The sequence below is a fragment of the Lytechinus variegatus genome, chromosome 17 (genome assembly GCF_018143015.1).
Source record: "Lytechinus variegatus isolate NC3 chromosome 17, Lvar_3.0, whole genome shotgun sequence".
Lineage (NCBI taxonomy): Eukaryota > Metazoa > Echinodermata > Echinoidea > Temnopleuroida > Toxopneustidae > Lytechinus > Lytechinus variegatus.
The window spans coordinates 3,295,997-3,317,468 of record NC_054756.1 but is presented as its reverse complement, the minus strand read 5'-3'; the positions used below and the strand labels follow the sequence as shown (position 1 = coordinate 3,317,468).

At 35.9% G+C, this 21,472-nt stretch overlaps 1 protein-coding gene across 2 annotated transcripts in view; it reads right to left on the bottom strand.

Annotated features, from left to right (window-relative positions):
* LOC121430645 (tyrosine-protein kinase SRK2-like) overlaps positions 1-14,120 on the bottom strand; it is a 44,450-nt gene extending 30,330 nt beyond the window's left edge. The window contains exon 1 of one of the 2 annotated variants that reach the window (XM_041627968.1): positions 13,377-14,120. Coding sequence is in view for 1 of the 2 variants with exons in the window: in XM_041627967.1 (XP_041483901.1) it covers positions 6,271-6,288 (18 nt within the window). In the remaining variant the exon portion in view is untranslated. Of the gene's footprint in view, positions 1-6,270; positions 6,402-13,376 lie in introns of those variants that run through there. The other variant, XM_041627967.1, reaches the window with a different exon arrangement.
* Between the last annotated feature and the right edge of the window lie 7,352 nt (positions 14,121-21,472).

Here is a 21,472-nt window from a genome sequence, read left to right as displayed (position 1 = left end):
AGCTAAAATCATACAAGATATATCAAGTACAAGGCAATATGTAACAATATAAATCGACAGACAAATTCTTAATGTAACAAAATAATACAATATCCATAAATGAAATAAGAATTCCGAAAGGTATTTCTTATGATTATCTATGATAAACAGACAACTATCGAATAAAAAAAATGATCTTCATCCTCATGTCACATTGTTCAATGATTAATGACACTGAATAAAAAAAGTAATATATCAATAAAAACAACATATGAGATGGTTTTTATTAAGACGATACAATTGCGTCGATCGGAACAATGAATTATAAAATCCAGATGATTCAGACAGAAGTTGAAGAGCGATTCGAACAATCCCTGCATAGAATATAACACAGTGTGACACAGTGTGTTCACACTATGTTCACATAATGGATGTTCATATAATGGGATATTCACACTGTAAAAACATTGGAAACTCTGCACCGTATATATTATTGCAGTGTAAAAGTTACCATTGTGTTCACATGATTGACTATGTAAAGATGGCATTGGAATTATTGAAATGCACATAGTTAAGTTAGATAACTTCACACTGCGAATATCTATACGGTGTGCGTGTTCAGTTTGTTGTGAAGACTCACACTATTTGATGCTCAAACTTAAGAGTGTGAACTTGATGCCGATTTCACATTGTGAGAACACTCTGAACCGAAGCTCTGAACACATTGTGAACACACAAGAGGACATACTGTGAACAAATTGTGAACACACTATGAACATGTTGTTTCACATCCTGCTAACACACTGTGAAAATACTGTGTCACACATATTGAGCATACTATGTCACAGACTGTGAAAACACTGTGAAAATACTGTGTCACACACTGTGCCATACATATTGAGCATACTATGTCGCAGACTGTGAAAATACTGTGTCACACACTGTGTCACACATATTGAGCATACTATGTCGCAGACTGTGAAAACACTGTGAAAATACTGTGGCACACACTGTGTCACACATATTGAGCATACTATGTCGCAGACTGTGAAAATACTGTGTCACACACTGTGCCATACATATTGAGCATACTATGTCACAGACTGTGAAAACACTGTGAAAATACTGTGTCACACACTGTGCCACACATATTGAGCATACTATGTCGCAGACTGTGAAAATACTGTGTCACACACTGTGCCATACATATTGAGCATACTATGTCGCAGACTGTGAAAACACTGAAAATACTGTGAAAATACTGTGTCACACACTGTGCCACACATATTGAGCATACTATGTCACATACTGTGAACACACTGTGAAAATACTGTGCCACACAGTGTGTCACGCATATTGGAATACTTTGTCACATACTGTGAATACACTGAAAACACACTAAGAACACACTATCAACACGGTGTGTCACACACATTAAACATATATGTACTGTGTCACACACTGATGATGCACTGTGAACATGATGAGGTTGCACTGTGTTCTTTCTAGCAGGTATATGCGTGACACTTTATGATCCCACGACCTTACCAGGAAAGCTTCTTAAAATGATATTGTTAAAACAGTTTGTCTTTTATTTCAATTCCACCTGTGTCTGTATTTTTGTATTTCTTTTCGATCTACCCATCCAAACCAGTTGATGTTTATGCAACCTCAATCAGATTCCTATGGAAGCTTAAAAGTGCCACCGAGATGTTGAGATAATTATCTCGGGAAGTCGACATCTTGATAGCAAAAGATAAGATGACGAGATCCTGGATCTCATCATGTCGACATCTTTTAGAAGAGATGATGAGATGACAAGATCCCGGATCTCATCATGTCAACATCTTTTCGAAGAGATGTTGAGATGGCAAGATCCGGATCTCATCATGTTGACATCTTTAGAAGAGATGATGAGATGACAAGATCCTGGATCTCATCATGTTGACATCTTTTGGAAGAGATGATGAGATGACAAGATCCTGGATCTCATCATGTTGACATCTTTTGGTAGAGATGATGAGATGACAAGATCCCGGATCTCATCATGTTGACATCTTGTAGAAGAGATGATGAGATGACAAGATCCTGGATCTCATCATGTTGACATCTTTTGGAAGAGATGATGAGATGACAAGATCCTGGATCTCATCATGTTGACATCTTGTAGAAGAGATGATGAGATGATCTTGTCATCTCAACATCTCTTCTAAAGATGTTGACATGATGAGATCCAGGATCTTGTCATCTCAACATCTCTTCTAAAGATGTTGACATGATGAGATCCAGGATCTTGTCATCTCAACATCTCTTCTAAAGATGTTGACATGATGAGATCCAGGATCTTGTCATCTCATCATCTCTTCTACAAGATGTCAACATGATGAGATCCGGGATCTTGTCATCTCATCATCTCTTCCAAAAGATGTCAACATGATGAGATCCAGGATCTTGTCATCTCATCATCTCTTCCAAAAGATGTCAACATGATGAGATCCAGGATCTTGTCATCTCATCATCTCTTCTAAAGATGTTGACATGATGAGATCCGGGATCTTGTCATCTCAACATCTCTTCGAAAAGATGTTGACATGATGAGATCCGGGATCTTGTCATCTCATCATCTCTTCTAAAAGATGTCGACATAATGAGATCCAGGATCTCGTCATCTTACCTTTTGCTATCAAGATGTCGACTTCCCGAGATAATTATCTCAACATCTCGGTGGCACTTTTAAGCTTCCATAGATTCCGGTTCAATTTCCATTTTCTCCCCCCCCCAAAAAAAAAAAAAAAAAAAATTAAGCTTCACCAAATATTTTCGACCTTCACTGTTCTTTTTTATTTTAGTTCTTGTATTTTTTTCTTTAAATTTCAAAATGCGAGATTACAGACTGATGTTAAGGAAATAATTATGTCGAGTACTAATGTATACATACATTAGGGATAATACAAAAAATGATGATGATAAATGTATAGAATAACTGCAAATATAATTCTCATATTGATTAATCAAAGATTTAAGCTTGTTGAAGGGCAAAGTCGACATTCCCCACCCGTTGTAATCATATGCACTTACATGTTTATGCCAGGGTCCCTTCAATGACGTTTTGTTTATACTGTGATTGTTTTGAAAATTGATTTTAAAATGTTTCATTTATCAAAAAATATGAAAACTCTTTGATTCATGTATTTTCTCCTCTAGTTCCCTTTGGTCAATACTTGAATTTCAATAGGGGTGACCCCATCCCCTTATGGCGTCTCCCCCTTTAAGAGTCAAGACCCCCTCCCCAATTAGTGTAGTATGTCCATATATATTTCATTCTGCAAATATGTGGACCTGATTTATCTAAGGTCATAGTAAATAAAAACAAATAGGGCCTACACGTTTGATATGCCATGCATTATAAACTGTAAAAAACGTTGTTTAAAATGTTGAGCCTGTTGTTTAACCCCCTCACTCTAACAACTATTTACAAACTTTTAAACAATTTGTTTAAACTTTAAACCATCTAAACTTTTAGTTGTTTCAAAACTTTGAAGTATAAGCAATAGTTTAATATGTTAAATTTTATAACAGCGTTTTTTTTACAGCGTGTAACTTATTGATCATCCAAACTTACTCCCCTTTAAGATCCCTTAGCGAACGGAAGTTGGGGTTTAGGGGGCAATTAGAGGGGGTGGACACAAATGATTCAGCTCTCATATCCTTTCACCTATCCACTACAAAGTTTGTTCATCTCCAGACGTTTCGGATCCTCTCCACTGATTCGCTTCCTCAAATCGGCCACGCTTAAATGAATTCTTAGCGCGGCTGGAAAAAAAACGTCTCGTCTTAAACGCGCCAAAAATAGGTCTTCTCAATTTTCCACGAGGAGATTTCGTAGAAATGTACAAAAATAGTATCAGTATTATTTTTTTTCTTTCTGGGACGCTCTTTCGATATAGCTACTTCTCACAACAGCCATGCAATTTGAAACAGTCTATTAAAAACGACCCGAAGAGGGATTGAATGAAGACTGCTAGACACCGAATCTCATGTTCGAACCTGATTCGACGGTCCGTCGCACGAGCAATTAGAATAACAATTAAAATTTTTAATTTATTATTTTGTAATAGATTCGGTTTGATATGCCATCCTTTTTGCTCTCCCATTTTCTTTCCTTCTCTCTTTCTCTTTATTATTTTTTTTTGCCCATTTTCTTTCCTTCTCTCTCTCTCTTTATTATTATTATTTTTTTTTGGGGGGGCGATGCCCCTTCAAACCCCATCTTTACCCCATTGGCAGTAGCTTAATGAGCTAAATTGTGTATAGGGCAACATTTTATATAAAAAAAAACTGCGAGCGAGCACAAATTTAGAAGTTTCTGATAAAAAAATCTAAGTGATAGAATTTGACATAAAAATACTACCGTATTTCACCCCTTTCCCATTCATTTTCTTTCCCTTTTCCTTCCTTTAAAACTGTTGGTGGGCTCATGACCCTCCCTTCCTATTCTGTACGCCAGCGTCTGTATGGACCTATCCTATTCGGTCCAACCGCTCAAGGAAAAGAAAATCTTCGATATTTGATCGCTCTTTAGTGAAATGATATTTTCCTTCCAAAGGACAGCTTTATAACTTCCTCGCCTCAATGAGTCGACTAAATATGATCTTATCTGTTCATATTATTTCAAGATAAGTGATATCTTAAAAAGCAGTGTCACATGGTTTCGATAACGTTTAAAGACCATTTCGTCTGCTTTGAAAGAAACATGCCGTTTTCTTGCATTGACATGACTGGAGGACAGGTAAAAAAATTAATTAACATTAAGTACACATGCACTTGCAAAAAAAATCACACCTTTCATTAGGTAACTCATTTAGAGGAGTTTTTATTCTGTTGGATTTTTACATATTCTCGTTTTTCAGTTTTTTTACCCGATGAAAATAGTTGTTGGTTTTGTTATTTTCTACTATTTCGCTCAGCTAAAAATTGAGGACTATGATATCAAAGCTTGATTAAAGCTTCTCCATATAATCCTAATATGAGCCTTTCCTTTTTAGATTTTGAATCCGGATTGCAATACCTATTTAAAAAAAATAGCCTATAGGGTGCTATTCGACACACATGCATTCATGAACGAAACTATAAGTTTCTGTTGTTGATAAGGCAACTGAAATCTGATTACAATTGTGGAATAAAAAATGATAGTCAAGTTATTGATTATAACATATAACAAGTTTCCCAAAAGTAATATGTTTGAAATGTCCCCCCCCAAAAAAAAAAAAAAATTCTACACGTCATTCACATCGAGTATTAAAAAACGTTTCTGACATTGTGATGTCATCATGGTCTATGTAACCATTTGGAATATACTGGTCCCTAACAATGAGCTGTATTTATAAGTAAACTACGTAAAAGCTGGTCAAATCATCTGCTAGAAGGCAGTCACGTGATGATAAAGGTCGTTTTAAAAGCCATTGTCCTGATGTATACCCTCATGTAAACTTTTAGGAAGGAAATTCAAGGAAAAATTTCAGGGAAATCCTTTTTTAACATTGTGTTTGTTTAATTAGTCATGATAACGACAAAATAGCGTATATTGACTAACAAGAAAATTGCATGATATACCACATCCCTCTCTCATCTTCCGAAACTACGGGGTTTAAAAAAAAATAACGTAAAAAAATAATCGAATGCTACAACAAGAATATTTTCATTAACCCATTAACATGAAAAAAAAAACGCCCCCCTATCACACAAGGAAAGAACATCGCATTCAAAGAGTTTAATAATACAGTAAATTTGTCATTTGCTTGACATCCAAGAAAGCTTGATACAAATATATTTAAATAAAACAACTTAGGGGAATATTAAAATGTTTATATCTGTCAAGAAAATCTGGAATCAAATATAACATTTTTTTCCACTACAAATCTAGTAATTTTGTCTTTAAATTTACAGTCAGTATCACATTGGGTCAGGGGCGGAGCAGGATTTTCCAAGGGGGGGGGGCACATTTTCCCGATGAAAATTTGACAAGCAAAAAATTGTTCACCTCAAATTTAAAGTCATTTTGTCCGCCGAAAATTTGACAAAAAACAAAAAAAGGTTCAGACTTTCAATGGGGGGGGGGGGCACACTTTGGTTAAATCGGTATTTTTACATTACAAATTTTGATTATGGCACTGTGTGACAAGGCCTTTGACGAGATCGAGATGCTTAAGGTCCATTCAATTGTGATTTCTTTTCTCGTTTACTAAAACTGCGTCGAATGTGTACGAAATTAATTCGAGACAAAATACTTACAGCCCTGAAGCAGCTCATTCTAAGGTCGTTTTAATGCGAAGATGTGAGTTTGAAAAAACAGCCTCAATTTGTTAACAGCGATCAAATATTAAGTTTTGAAAAGCAGAACCGTTTAAAAAGTTTAGTGAAGCGTTCGCTAATTGTCGTCAGAAGGCACCACTTTTACAACGACGAGGTTTTACAAAATGAGATCGGTAAGAGACGTTCCTCTGAGTTTTATACTTCACAAAGTTCACAAAGTTGTTTTTCGCATTTGATTAAATTAGGGGAAAATCATGTTTCGAAATATTACAAACTTAACAGTGACAATATGTATTCATCACACGAAGTAGGCCTACGTTTTATTAGATGCCATTAGGTGTTGAGGATAAACAGTGCAGTGGTGTTGTAAGGGGTTCACACATACCATGCTATAAAAAGTTATGACAGGCTGGGCCTATAAAAATAATTTGGGTAGTTCCCGTTATGAGGAAGAAAAAATGACGTATTGTTAACATATTTCGCAATATGGGATTAACGTAAACATGTACTACTACTACTACTACTATTACTACTAATTCTAGTACTTCTACTTCTACTACTACTACTACTACTACTACTACTACTACTACTACTACTACTACTACTACTACTACTACTACTACTACTACTACTACTTCTACTACTCTACTACTCCTACTACTTCTACTACTACTACTACTACTACTACTACTACTACTACTACTACTACTACTACTACTACTACTTCTACTACTCTTACTACTTCTACTACTACTACTACTACTACTACTACTACTACTTCTACTACTTCTACTACTACTATTACTACTACTACTACTACTACTACTACTACTACTACTACTACTACTACTACTACTACTACTACTACTACTACTACTACTACTACTACTACTACTACTACTACTACTACTGGTACTACTATACTACTAGTACTACTACTACTTCTACTACTACTACTCCTACTACTACTACTAGGCCTACTACTAATAATACTACACGTATCACAATAGCTGCATTCTGCTACTGCTGGCAAATCACTCTACTACTGTTCAATTCAGATTACTCTTTGTTTCAGCTACTTCTTATTTTTTTAAATAATTGTCCGTGTGTGTGTGGGTTTGCATGTGTGTGAGGGTGGGTGTGTGTGTGAGGGTGTGTGTGTGTGTGGGGGGATAATGCTTTGTTACACAATCCATACAGTAGATTAGACTAGATCATTAGTAGCATCCGTAGTATAATTATATTCAGTGTTTGTTGGGTATGCGAGTAATATGGCACGGATTGTTAATGTCTGTTTCCTTTCTTATAACATGTCATTTTATGAAGCGTTAATTACAGGCAACTGCTACATTACCAAGTCCTGTTATACTTAGCACTTTGCTTTAGTTTGCGTAGACAAAGGTTTGAGGCTGATGAAATAAAAGAGCCCAGACTTCATTCCCTATACTGGCCCGTAACATTTCCACTTTAATGTCGATAATTTGCCGTCTCAAATTGCCATTTAGTATTCATCCATCCTTATTTCAAATCTATGATTCTGAAGATTTATATTGCATGCATTGGCTGGTTTCATTATTTATGTTTGTGTTATTTGTGCGGATTTTGTACAGTTTTCTTTAAGAAATGAAGAAAAAGCTTAGCGACTAGTTATATTGTTTATTTCTGTCCATGCATTGATCATAATGTTGAAAGCGATCAATACAAAAACTGAAAGTTCAATATGATTTATAAAATACTGTCACTCTGTTGTTGTTTCTGAAGACAACAACCACTGCTGTTATTTGAAAATTGCTGAAATTGAACCATTTAATGAAATTGAAAGGTTCATCAATGCTAATGCTTGTATAAAAACAATCGGTCGAATGATCTAACATATTTCCAAAGTGCATGGAAAAATAGGACATGATTAAGGTTCGTATAATATCTGCGGCAACCCTCAATATCTTTTTGCAGAAGATATTTCTTCATTTTTTTTCCTTATTTGAATAAATTTTATTTTAATGTTCGATGAACCACAACAACGTCATCAAAACAGGGTCTCCTCAATGGTTTATTTTCAATTCGTCTAATGCAATTTGTCCATTTTCAAACTCGTCTACTTTCACTTGGTCTACCATCACTTCATACACTATCCACATAGTCTAATTGCCATTTCGCCCACCCAATAACCATTTATTCTGATAGCTACACTGTGAAAAAAAAAGAGTAAATTTACGTTGGTCATTTTTTTGTTGGGTAATATATACGTTGGTTATTGTTTTGTTGGGCATTATGTGCCAATACTTTGGCAAATTTTTACTCTGCCGCTGCCAAAATACAGATGTCCAATTGTTGGGCTAGTAATTGCCCTGCTGAGTGGTAAATGTTGCGAAACTTTACGATCACAAGTTGCGCTTGCAGCATGCTACACACGGTCGATAAGATATGGAGGAGCTTCTAGATGACTGGGGGCTGGGGAGCCTCGCTGAATCTTTCATAGATGAGTTGCTTAAACGTTTTTTTTAATTTTTTTATTTTGGACTTTACGTTAAGCATAATTTGTAAGGAATTTGTCAGAATAGGCCTACATACATGACATATATCTGACGCTGTTTTGTTTTTGCTTCACTCACTTGAGATATGCACTTGCACTTGTATGCAGCGTTATTGTGCATGCAAAGCACTTTCGGATAAGGTCTCCGGATCGACACGGACCAGGTACACGAAGTGAGTGTAGGCCTTGCCCAGATGTTGGGTTAATAACTTTATTAAAAAGTTGGGCAAATTAATGTCCCCCAAAATGTAGTTCAAAATATTACCCAACAGTTGGGCACATTAATGCCCCAACAACGTTGGGTAAAATATTGCCCAGTAGTTGGTAGGGTTGACTATCGGCCCAACGTTGGGCAAAATATTGGGTAAAATATTGCCCAATTTTTTCACAGTGTATTGAGTCCATATATCATTTGGTCCAATCGGGCGAAATGAAAATAAAATTAATTATAGACCAACTGGCTATGAAACGAAATGGTCATAGACGAACTGGGGCCCGTAACACAAAGGTTATTATAGCGATGATCGTATAGAACATTTAGAACATTTTTCTACGATTGACTGCATAGACTACAATGTACAATCAATCGTAAAAATCAAGCGTACGATAAATCGTTAACCTTTGTGTTACGCGACCCTGGTGTTTAGACGGAGAGAGGAATTGACCAAATGGTTATTGGACCAAATATTGATGGACGGAATGGCATTATACTAACTGAAGGTATAGACCATGTGATGAGTGGACGAGCTGGCAATACATGGCAATTTACATCCTCAATAACATGTTTTTGCAAGATATCCTTGTCGTCCAGAATATTAATTTTCCGTGATAACTTATCTATCGGGGAATATTCTTTGTGAAAAGTTGGAAAGTTCAAAAGTTGAAAAATTGGAATATCACAATTCGTTACTTCTAAGAAATCGAATTGATTACGATCAGAAGAAGAAAACAAAACTGAATATTTTAAAAAGTAAAGTTCAGTTAATCAAGATAGTATTTGATTGCTCTACAAGATAAATCTTGTTTAGTTGATACTTTAAGATTGTTTTTATGAGTATATCATAACAAGGATGAGATGTGTTTCAATATCTTACAAAAAGTGATATTAATGACCTGGAGAGAAGAAATTGTATATAAAACTATCAAAAATATTTGGATGATAACTGACTAGTAACTAGGGGAAACACTGATTTTACCATATTATTAGTACAGAAGAGTGATCAATAGTATCAGTTCCGCGTGATTTTTTTTTTTGTCGGGGGTAGGGGGGAGTGAATAGGTATGACCTCTGGGATATTTAGGAACGGATAAGTGGCAAAGCGAAGCGACCGAGTCGAAAAAGTACCTTATTTCACTGATCAAAAGTTATACCCCTTCAAGATCCTTACGTTCCTCCCTTTCCAATTCTCTTGTTACCCCCAAAGTTTCCAAAACCTGGGGTGAAAGATCATTTGTTTATTCATCCTCGAAGCTACGGAATAGCCTCCCTCATAACATCAAACAGTGCTTGACTTCTGAAACTTTCAAAAATTACCTCAAAACATTTCTGTTCAATTCTTCTTAATTTCTTTTATAATTTCCTAAAAAGCGCCTTGAGCACTCTACAGAGTGGATTTGGCGCGATATAAGTCCAATTATTATTATTAAAAGAAGGAATTATTTTAATGATATCATTCCATTGCAGCATTGAAAATGATGAAAGTGAAGTAAGGTATCCTCTGCATGTTGAAGTCTGAGGAAAAAAGGTGCAAGCAATATGTTGATTTAAAAACTTTCGTATCCCCGGCCATCCCTGATGACGTGCTGCATATAGGAAATAATAGGGCTAACCATGTTTATATATCCTGGCCAGGAATTATACACCATAAACTGTTATACTGTATCCGTAAATGAAACTAATCTATTGATCACATTATCCATGTTTATATACGAGACTGAGGAATACTGCCAGCTGCTTTGACATTGTACACTCACTGCTACTCGGTACCACAAATGTAAATGAAAATCATTCAATATTGTTGGATGTGTGTGCTGTCAACAATCATTGTGAATCTATATTTTGTAATATTTTTGTGAGTTGTACATTATAAGGTTAAGTTCAGAAATATACTAATTATATGCATTTTTTATTTTTATTTATTTTTTTAATTTCTTATTTATTTATCTATTCTTTATTTTCATTTTATTTGATTTTATTATTTTTTTTTTTTTTTTGTGAAGTGCAATAGGGGGGGTTCAGTCTTCAAAATTAATAGCGAAGGGATCTCTCCAGACTTAGCTAAGGGGTGTCCCCTGCCCCCCCCCTATCGTCGCCCTTGATGAGGACTCCGCCTTAACCCATGGATTAGGCTTTTAATCCAGATAAACACATCTAGGATTAAATTACACGATTACAGAAAATCAAAGCAGAAGCATTCCACACAGTATTAATTACTAAAAAGGTCTGTTCGGGTTTTTCAGCAAATCCGTGAACGAACACAAATAACTAAATGAAAAAGATTAATCCTATATCATGTAGTATAGGGCCTCGTGTTATTCCGTAAATATCGAAAATGCGTTTGCGTAGCTTGTAGTTGTGCAGAATTTGTCGAGTCGTATTCTAAAAATATAACAAAACAAAACTTCATCGAAATGTTGATTGTATTCTTCGCATATAATCACGATAATGATTCAGCTCAATATCAGATTAGTACGGATGTGATGGAATATCCTCCGTATGTTATGTATGTTAACTGTTAAACGGATATGAAAATTATCAACTCTGTAAATTGTCGAATAGACATTTGTAAAGATTTAATTAAATTCATATGTCCGTATTTCTTTTGTGGGGTACAAGATTGGAAATTCTTGTACAGCAGATACATATCACATTAAATATTGTTATTTTTAAATCGATTGAAAAGTGAACTGCTACCGCCCCCCAAAAAAAAGGTAAATAAAAAAAGTAATTTAAAAAAAAATATTGAAGAAAAGGAGAGGGGGGAATGTCATGTGATAAACAAAAAGAATATTGGTGATTTGAACTCATACCTTACCATGAAGCGTTGGGATCCATAAAACCTTGTTATAAGCAGCTCAATTCGGTATGGATGCAATGGCGGTCCTAGCATATTGATAAGCGGGGGAGTGGGTTGACAGGCTCGGAAAAGGGCCATCACTAAAAAAATGAAGGCGTTTTGGTTTATTCTGAGTACCCCCCCCCCCCCTCTCTCTCGGTAGATCCACCCCTGTTCGTCTTTGGCGACCCTCGTAAGCAGGGAAGGGTGTTGGTGTTTGATTCCCCTCCTTGTTTTGTTGGGAGGGGGGGGGGGTAATTCCAATACCCTCCTTCCGCCCCCTAGATCCACCACTCTTTCCCTTGCTAATGTCTAACATGTCTAACAAGGGGCTTCAAGTATTGCCTTGCAAAAACACTGACAGTTCGGAACAACTGACTCACTGAATAATTTGATGAATCATATCTTACTCTTCTTTTGTCAGTACCTCCCACCCCCCCCCCTTCCTCCCATGTTTCCCATCGTGCTGCGGCCGAAATCCTCAATTCCAAGGATTTGAAAGCAATCATTTTCCGGTAGTGATTAGCGACCAGTTAAACTCTGTATTAAGATTTAAATTATTTATTACCCTTTGTGATCATTTTGTGCATGTTGTATTATTTCGTCATGGGACAAACATATTTTTTAATAGGTAAAAGCGTTTATCTCTTGACAAGGACTCATTTACATATATGGTTATGATTTAGACGCATAATTTCTTATTCGTTTTATTTTCATGTGGAAGTTTACTGAAAAGCAGTAATTTAAGATCGATTGTATTCTCAGTGGCTGCTGGCCAATACTTCATTTTAATTGTAAGCCTTCAGACCTCTGAGTGTTAATACACAACAGTTCGTAAAGTTACAGTAGACCTATATGTTATGTGGCTAGAAAAGTTACTGCACGCAAAGTAGGCTACTCAACACTTTTTTTCATTTGGAATGGGCTAATAGTATATTTTCCATTGCAATGTGCATTCAATTCTGTTATATAACTCACCATACAATTCTGCCAATTTCGTTGACACGAACAAACGGGGGGGGGGGGGGGGGAGGGGGTATATATTATGAAATTCTATACTTGTACATTAAGTTGTGTTAATACGAACATCTTTGTGAAACAGTTTTCAGTTTATATTCTAAGTGGTAACACATAACATGCATGAAATAATTTAATAAGTTTCTGTCAAATTAACATGGAAGCATAAATGTGGAGAATGTACGACTCTCTATGCTTATGGCTAGATCGTGCTATCATTATGACCATATTTTATATGATTCGGGTCTTCTGTTATTTTGATATCCACATATATACTACCATTTTATTCTCTCTTTTAACGGATTATCGGTCTATGATTTATGATCATCATCGTCCCAATCATTCCCACATTCCTTGAATTGTGCTTCAATTAAAAATAAATTGTTACAAGGACTTCGATCATTATGGCAAGGCAAATTAATGAACCGTATATAAGGCAGGATTAAAATAAGTTTATAGAGTCATTTAAAGCGTCTTACCTTGCATAGGGTGCCGATAGTAAATACTATACCCCGTTCCGCTCCTGATGACGAACAATGGCCTGGGTTTCCGATTCGAAGTTTTCCAATTTTCTTAAAGAAGTGTTTACAGGATGGCAGTTTACAGTATTAATAACATCCATTCAATGTAAATCTACGCAGCACAAACAAATAGCACAAATCGCAGTTTATTGCGAATTATCCGATGACGCGAGCTCGACTCTCTCGGAATAGGGTGCGTGTAAGAGGTAATCGATCGTTGGATATAAAGTCACCGATGCATCGTTGATTCGATCTTTACCCCTTTCGAATATTGTTTCGGGAGAGCGTGTAGGGTGTGGAGCTATATCCTAAATAATGATCCAACTTAACTTCCTTAGCTCTCCAGCTATGTTTCTCAAACAAGTGATCCTTCGATTCCGATGAGCTTAACTAACCACGTTATTCGGTTCTTTAACCTGTTCAAAACTAATCATTCAAACATGATATCGCCCTGTAGATATGAATAGAATTTCGGGCTCAAGTATGGTGACAATGCCCCTCCAAGTGTGAGAGAATGTTATGAGTTAATTGCTCAAAGTAAATCACGCAACAATCCTGTAGGCTTATAGGGCCTCGGGCTCCACAGAACGGAAATCATTCCATTGTAACTACATGGAGTTAGAGGCAAATCTATCTGTAGCCTCTACACGCCCTCTCCGTTTCCCTAGTCAGACGTTGAATTGGGGAAATTCACAACTTCCTTCGGAGCAATACTGTGACGTATGAGGTCTTAGCTCTAGCACAATAAGGGACATACAACTTCAAAACAGTCGTAGGTAGTTTTACATGGGTAGTCCTAAGCACAATAGTGTTTGCTAATGGGAAACGTCTATCGGTCCGTATTCTCACTTAAAAAATAATATACGTATTGGTCCTGCTGAAAAATACTATGCCGAGAAGTTACTAATAATAATATTGGCTATTTGTAAAGTGCCCCAAAGTGCCATATCCACAAAATAAAAAGTGCCCATGTTGCTGGAGAAAATGTAAATTTAAGTAATACAAGTAGAGCAGACGTAGAAAAATAATTGGTCGTTGCACATTCACCATTGTACTTGGTGCAATTACGTATGAGAAAATGTAATTACGGCAAGGGCGGATCTAGCTTTTGTTCCAAGGAGGGGGTTTGACCAAGAAATTTGACATGGAAAGAAAGAAAAAAAGTGCTTCACTACCAAATGAAGTTTATTTTGGTACCGCGAAATTTAAAAGCAAAAAAAAAAAAAAATGGGGGGAGTCACAATGAAATAAACGTAATTTGGGGATGGCTCGGCAAAGTGTCATTACTTTTTACTTTACTTGGCAGCCCGGTGTTAAATCAACCCCCCCCCCCATAGATGCGCCACTGTATGGCTGGCAATGTACTAACATTCATTATTGCAACTATCAACATTTTCTGTCAATCTAAAATTTAGATTCTATTAGCCATCTTTATTCCTCTTTCGTTTAATGATAACGTGGCGTAAAAAAACCCGTATCCAGCATGCCTATTATATTCTGTCCAGCAGGATTTGAGATTATTCCTATCAAGAGCAGACCATTCATGGTCTTTCGCGGATTTGTTTTCCCTTGGCGGGGGAGGGGGCGAGCCGAACTAAAAAAGAGAAAAAAAAAAACGAGGGAGCGCTTTACCAGTTTCTGAAGGCTTTTGTGCATACTTTTGGTTATTTTTTGTATTAAAAAAATAACAGTCACACAAAATTTCGGTGGGGGGGGGGGGCTCCCCCGATATGTTCAATAACGTCAGCAAATATGAGATTAACAAAATGAAATATTGATATTCTTAGGTACGATGCGCAATGATTTATATATCTACTGCTTTGCAGTGGTGCTCCAAATTCATGCTGAGTGTTAGCCTATAATCTAGGCGGATGCTGTTATGCTGCTGAACCAAGGAGATATCTCCTCTGCTGAACGCAAGCGATACGTCTGATGTGGCAAAGGCTAAGATAGCATCCCCTATTCGTAGTCTTTGCCTGACGTATCGCTTGCGTTCAGCATAACATCAAAGACAATAACTGCAGGCTCCATCTAGATTATAGTACCCTTTTTACACACGCTAAAATTTCCTTAACCCCGTACTATAGGTGGGGCTAAATTGCCATTTAGCCCCACCTATAGTACGGGGTTAAGCTTAGCCCACTTTCTTTTTACACAGCATTTTTGCAAAGTGGGATAACCCCACCTTTAGTACGGGATTATTTGGCCCTGCAAAAAAGCAGGGTTATCCGAGCAATTGCGGTGCTAAGAGCGATATAGTACGGGGTTAAGATCGCTAGTGTAAAACGAAAGTGGGCTAACCTTAACCCCGTACTATAGGTAGGGCTAAATGGCAATTTAGCCCCACCTATAGTACGGGGTTAAGGAAATTTTAGCGTGTGTAAAAAGTGTACGAGTGAAGTACTTGTACTACGAATGATCGACAAAAACCACTAGTCCGGGGTTAGCGAGTTTCGTGTGTAAAAAGCAAGCATTCCTTATCCGGGGTTAGTAATAACAATTTGGCATGTGTGAAAAGGAAAAAAAATAGTACGGGGTTAAGGATAGTCCGGGGTTAAGAAAATCCTGTGTAAAAAGGGTATAGGTTAGCTGAGTGTTGATGTAAACAACACTACCATTTTCGGCGAACCCTGAAAAAACAAACTCTATGGAATGTAATATTTTATCACCCGAGTTCACAATTAAATAAACAAAACATTGCAGAACTTGAACACTCGAAATGTGTTTATTTTCTGGCGGGGTCCACTAATTTTTTAGCACCACTGTATATTCATGTGAAAAGTTGTATAGTCTAAAAGTATATAAGCAAATACCACAGCAGTAGGGGCCTAAGCAGATGTTTAAAAAAATTGCTGCACATTGCAAATTAGTCTCGGTGCCGCATCTCTTTTATAAATATTTCTTAAATTCTCGAATCAAAAGGGTACCCCCCCATTTTCATGAAACGTTATGATTTAATTTTTCGTGAAGAGCATGTATAAAATGTTTTGAAAAAAATGAGAACGTGATATTTTGTCATCAATGAGATTTTCATGAGATTTTTTTTCTTCCTCCATTAAAACTGAAATGCTTGTTAAACGTAAATACTATCCGTCTCAAAAATACATATTCCCTCGCTCTTCTTCCCTCACCCTCTCTCTCTCATCTACATTAGGCAACCGATTACTTCACATACAAACGCACACACACAAGCCTACCCGTCCCTCACACAACTATTACACACCTTTTTACGTGTCGTTTTATTAAGGATTTCATCCAAAATCAATTACATAAACTCATGGTAAATGATTACAGCAAAACAAATCTTCACTTTAGATTAACCAAATTAGTTTACAAAAATTATTAACCAACAACTAAAGCGAATAATAATGCCATGAAATGCTTATAAGCCCCGATTCCCCCTCCATAATCATTAATATTCTTGAATGATTTGCGAAAACATGCCCTCGCACACCCGCGCACACACACCCACGCTCGCACACACGCACTTTTTTAAAATCAAGTGCACACCTAATAATTCATATAGCATTTCCATTTATTTCAAAGCAGGATAAAGAGCATTGTAAATTAAATGCCTTGCTCACAGTACAGAACAAGGACAATAATATGATGCATAGATGAATTATTTAAAAATGAAACATCAAACAGCAAGTGCTCCTTGAATGAAAAAATAGCTTTTGATTACATTTCGTGATAGCTACATAATTAAAGTCATAATTACGAATGAAGAAACGCACATGTACATGTGCATGTAGGAATGAGTAAAAATCGTTGCGCAATATCTTTTTCAAGTACACCCACTTCAAATTCGTATTTCCTCCTCTAAAATCTTCTTATCAATATGTCACTTAAGTAAATCGCTTTCTTTAGAGTGTTTGAAATAATGCTAATGCAATAATAGATTATGCCATTTATCGCCATTATTAATATCTCCATTATCATAGTCATCATCAGCAGCAGCATTATCATTATACCATCACCATCATCACTATCATCACAATCACCATCATGGTCATTATAGGGCAGAACTAGTAATTCAATTTAAATGTAGATCAACATTGTAACACTGCAATAACTGGTAATTCTTAATAATTTTTGACCCAACACACGTTCAAATTGACTCTTACTATAAATGAAATTATACAACACATTTCTATGATAAACATATAGGAGCAAGGATTTTCAAAATGGGGGGGGGGCACATTTTTCCAAGGAAAAATTTGACAAGCAAAAAAATATGTAAAAAAAGGTTATATTTCCCGAAAAAAATTTACAAGCAAGAAAAAAAAAGCCAGCACTTTGAAAGGCGGGGGGGGGGGGGGGGCACATTTCTGTTTTAATGGCATTTTTACATTAGAAAATTAGATTTTCGTTCACAAGGAGGGTGGGGGGAAGCACGGGCCACCTGTGCCCTCCCCCTGGATCCGCCACTAATCAACATAATTAAGAAATCTCAAATAAATTAAATTTGCTCTAAATTAAGCAAATCAAACTCAGAGAAAACGAAGAAATTTTACAAATCATATTTATTATCAAAAACATTTCTATTAGAAAATTGCTTACCATGCTTATATGCAAGGAAACATATACAGGAATCTTTCAAGATTTTTGTAATAAATTATGAATGAGTAAAATATACAGTTCTATTTTTTTTTAATAAACAAGGACAACATTGAACAGCCACTAATTAAAAAAAAAACTAAAGCAAATATCAGGAAAAGTTAACTGTTAGGATGCAGCAATCAAGTTCACAAACTGTCAATATTCCCGTCTTTAAAGGACAAGTCCACCCCAACAAAAACTTGATTTAAATAAAAAGAGAAAAAATCAAACAAGCAAAACACTGAAAACTTTATCGAAATCGGATGTAAAATAAGAAAGTTATGACATTTCAAAGTTTCGCTTCATTTCACAAAAAAGTTATATGAACGAGCCAGCTACATCCAAATGAGAGAGTCGATGATGTCACTCACTCACTATTTCTTTTGTTTTTGTATTGTTTGAAATATGAAATATTTTGATTTTCTCGTCATTGTCATGTGAAATGAAGTTTCATTCCTCACTGAACACGTGGAATTCCCCGGGAATTCCATTATTTTAACATTTTGTGCTTCAGGCAAGGAGGTCCTAATCGTTAAATTCGTAAAAATTGAAATATTGTATAATTCAAACAATACAAAACAAAAGAAATAGTGAGTGAGTGACATCATCAACTCTCTCATTTAGATGTAACTGGCTCAATCATATAACTTTTTTGTTGAAAATAAGCGAAACTTTGAAATGTCATAACTTTCTTATTTTACATCCAATTTTGATGAAATCTTCAGCATTGTGCTTGTCTGATTTTTCTCTATTGATTCAAATCAACATTTTTCTGAGGTGGACTTGACCTTTAAAAAGAAGTAACGGTGAAAAAGAGATTTCGGTTTAAACATCTAAGTTGAAATGAAAATCAATGAGAACGAGCATAGGACTTTTATGCTTAAGAACTACTCCCTGTACTACCCACCCCCCCCCCCCAACCGCGTAGCCAGGATTTCATTTTGGAGGGGGCGGTAAATGCACGCGAAGCGTGCCAACACTTACAGAGCGCGCGAAGCGCGCTCCCTAGGGGGTGGGTGCAGGGAGGGGGAGTTTCCCCCTCCCGCGCGAAGCGCGAAGCTTTTAGTGTTTCATAAATTAAAATGAAAAGGAGCCGTTTCTCTTGTCTCTAGTACCTCCAATTCGGTTGACTATATTGCGATTTTGAACCTTGTTTTCAAAAGTGATTGTGAACGCACAAAAGAGGTATACAATGGAGGAAATAAAATGATAATAACTCCGCGCGAAGCGCGGAAGCTAAAGTGTTTTATCAATTTTTCTTGCCATAAAAAGGGTCCCGAGAAAAGGGTATTCTCAAAGATATATTGAAACTTTCTTTGGAAAGATCAGATTTGATTACAAACAATTTAGCATCAGTGCATATTTTTAACTCGCAAAACAGAGAAGATTGGTAGAGGAAGATATTCCTCCCCGCGCAGAGCAATGAAACTCTGAAATTTCAAAGGGCGGACGTTTCATCAAATGTAGATATCTCTAATATCCAATCGTCTCTAATTTAATTGATTTTCTAAGATTATTGAACTTCATTACAAAGAAAATAGTGCGCATAAAGTTGAAACTTCTTGAAACTATTTATCTATATAATAAACTTTATTATATAGATAGATAGTTTCAAGAAGTTTCAACTTTATGCGCACTATTTTCTTTCAAGGATGATTAATTTTTTTGACTCATCCTGAAGCGCTTCATTTTGAATATAAAGAAACTTAAGTGTCATTCAAAATTTCAAACTGAGGGCGCAGGACAGGAGATGAATGTATACAGGGAAATGACATGAAGTTTAATACAATTTGATAAAAAAAAAATTGTACTTTTTTATTTAATACGACACGAATTCCATACCTTCCTCTTTAGGAATTAGGAATCTGTTTGCCCCAAATTATGGTTGTTTATAGTAATGAGCTGAAAAGCGGGAGAAGCTGACTTTATGGAGGTGACGGCAGAAACTGATATAAAGATTTTACCCGCTCGGAGCCGACCAGACCAGAAGTTGCGCGATCAATTGAAAAAAAAAGATAACTTCATATATTTACTTCGGAATAACCTTACTCAAATTCATGCCCTAATGTATACAATTTTAACTTTAACTGGCAAGAAGCACATAGCTGAGGTGGAAAAACAGGGTTAGAGAAAAGGTGGGGGAACAATGGAGAACTTCAATATTGTCATTTGACCGCGCGCAGCGCGGAAGCAAAATTCATATATGAATTTAGAGCAAGAAGAGTGAAGGAGTTTCTCTTTTGAGAAAAATAAAGAATAAAAAGAAAAAAACACAAAGCTACCTTTCTTCCCTTTCCTCCCTTCCCTTTTCCTTTTCTCCTCTCTTTTTTCCCTTCTTTTTTTTCTTTTTGGGGACGTTTTTTTTTTTGGGGGGGGGCGACCGCCCCCACCGCCCCCCCCCCTGGCTACGCGCCTGCCCCCCCAAAAAAAACACTCCATATTAAAGGGAAAGTTCACCTTGAAGAAAACTTTGTTGTAAAAATAGCAGAGAAAATAGTAAAAAAATTTGGTGAAGGTTTGAGGAAAATCCGCTAAAGAGTAAGAAAGTTATTAGGGTTCAAAATTTTGTATTTGTGACGTCATAAACGAGCAGCTGCCCCATGTGTTTATGTAATATAAAATGTATGAAATTCAAATTTTGTATGGCTCCTGATGACTTAATTTTGTTTTCTTTTCATAATCGGGTGTGAAATGATTTATCTATTGATATACAAAAGTTACAGTGAAAACCATTTTCAATTTTCTGAGAAAATGACATTTCATTGATTTTTTACCATTCGCTATGTAGGAATGCTGCTCGCATATGACGTCACAAATCAAATAATTGAAATTCTAATAACTTTTTAATTATTTGATGAATTTTTCTCAAACCTTCGGCAATATTTTCTATTATTTTTCTGCTATTTTTACAACAAAGTTTTCTTCAGGGTGAACTTCCCCTTTAATGCACTCAAATTTACCCAATTTATGAACAGTGATGTAGAAAGAAGGATACCAATACTTGAGATAAAAAGCACCAATGCTATCAAATAATAATCTCATAATTTCTAAAGAGACATACATTTAGATTTAGCAAACCATGAGTACAAATATCTACTTCTATTTATATCTTCTATAATAATCGCGGGCAGAGTATACTTATGTTTCCCTCTTATACTTATGTTTCCCTCTATTATCCCGAGTTGTTACAGGAAATAAAATATTAATTACATCGATCGAATTGGCAACTCAATGCACTTCAAGACTGAAGATCATGAATACGGATTGATACTGTATAACTGGAAATGTAAATATTTTTTTCTGTTGGATTTACAAAGTATTTCCACTTTCCACTTAAATATGCTTCATTCTATATTACTTTCTTTAATGTCAGTCATTAGATTTGTAACTGATTTACTTTCTATTACGATTAAAATAGAAATAAGATAAAGAATTAAATTGAATTGAAGTAA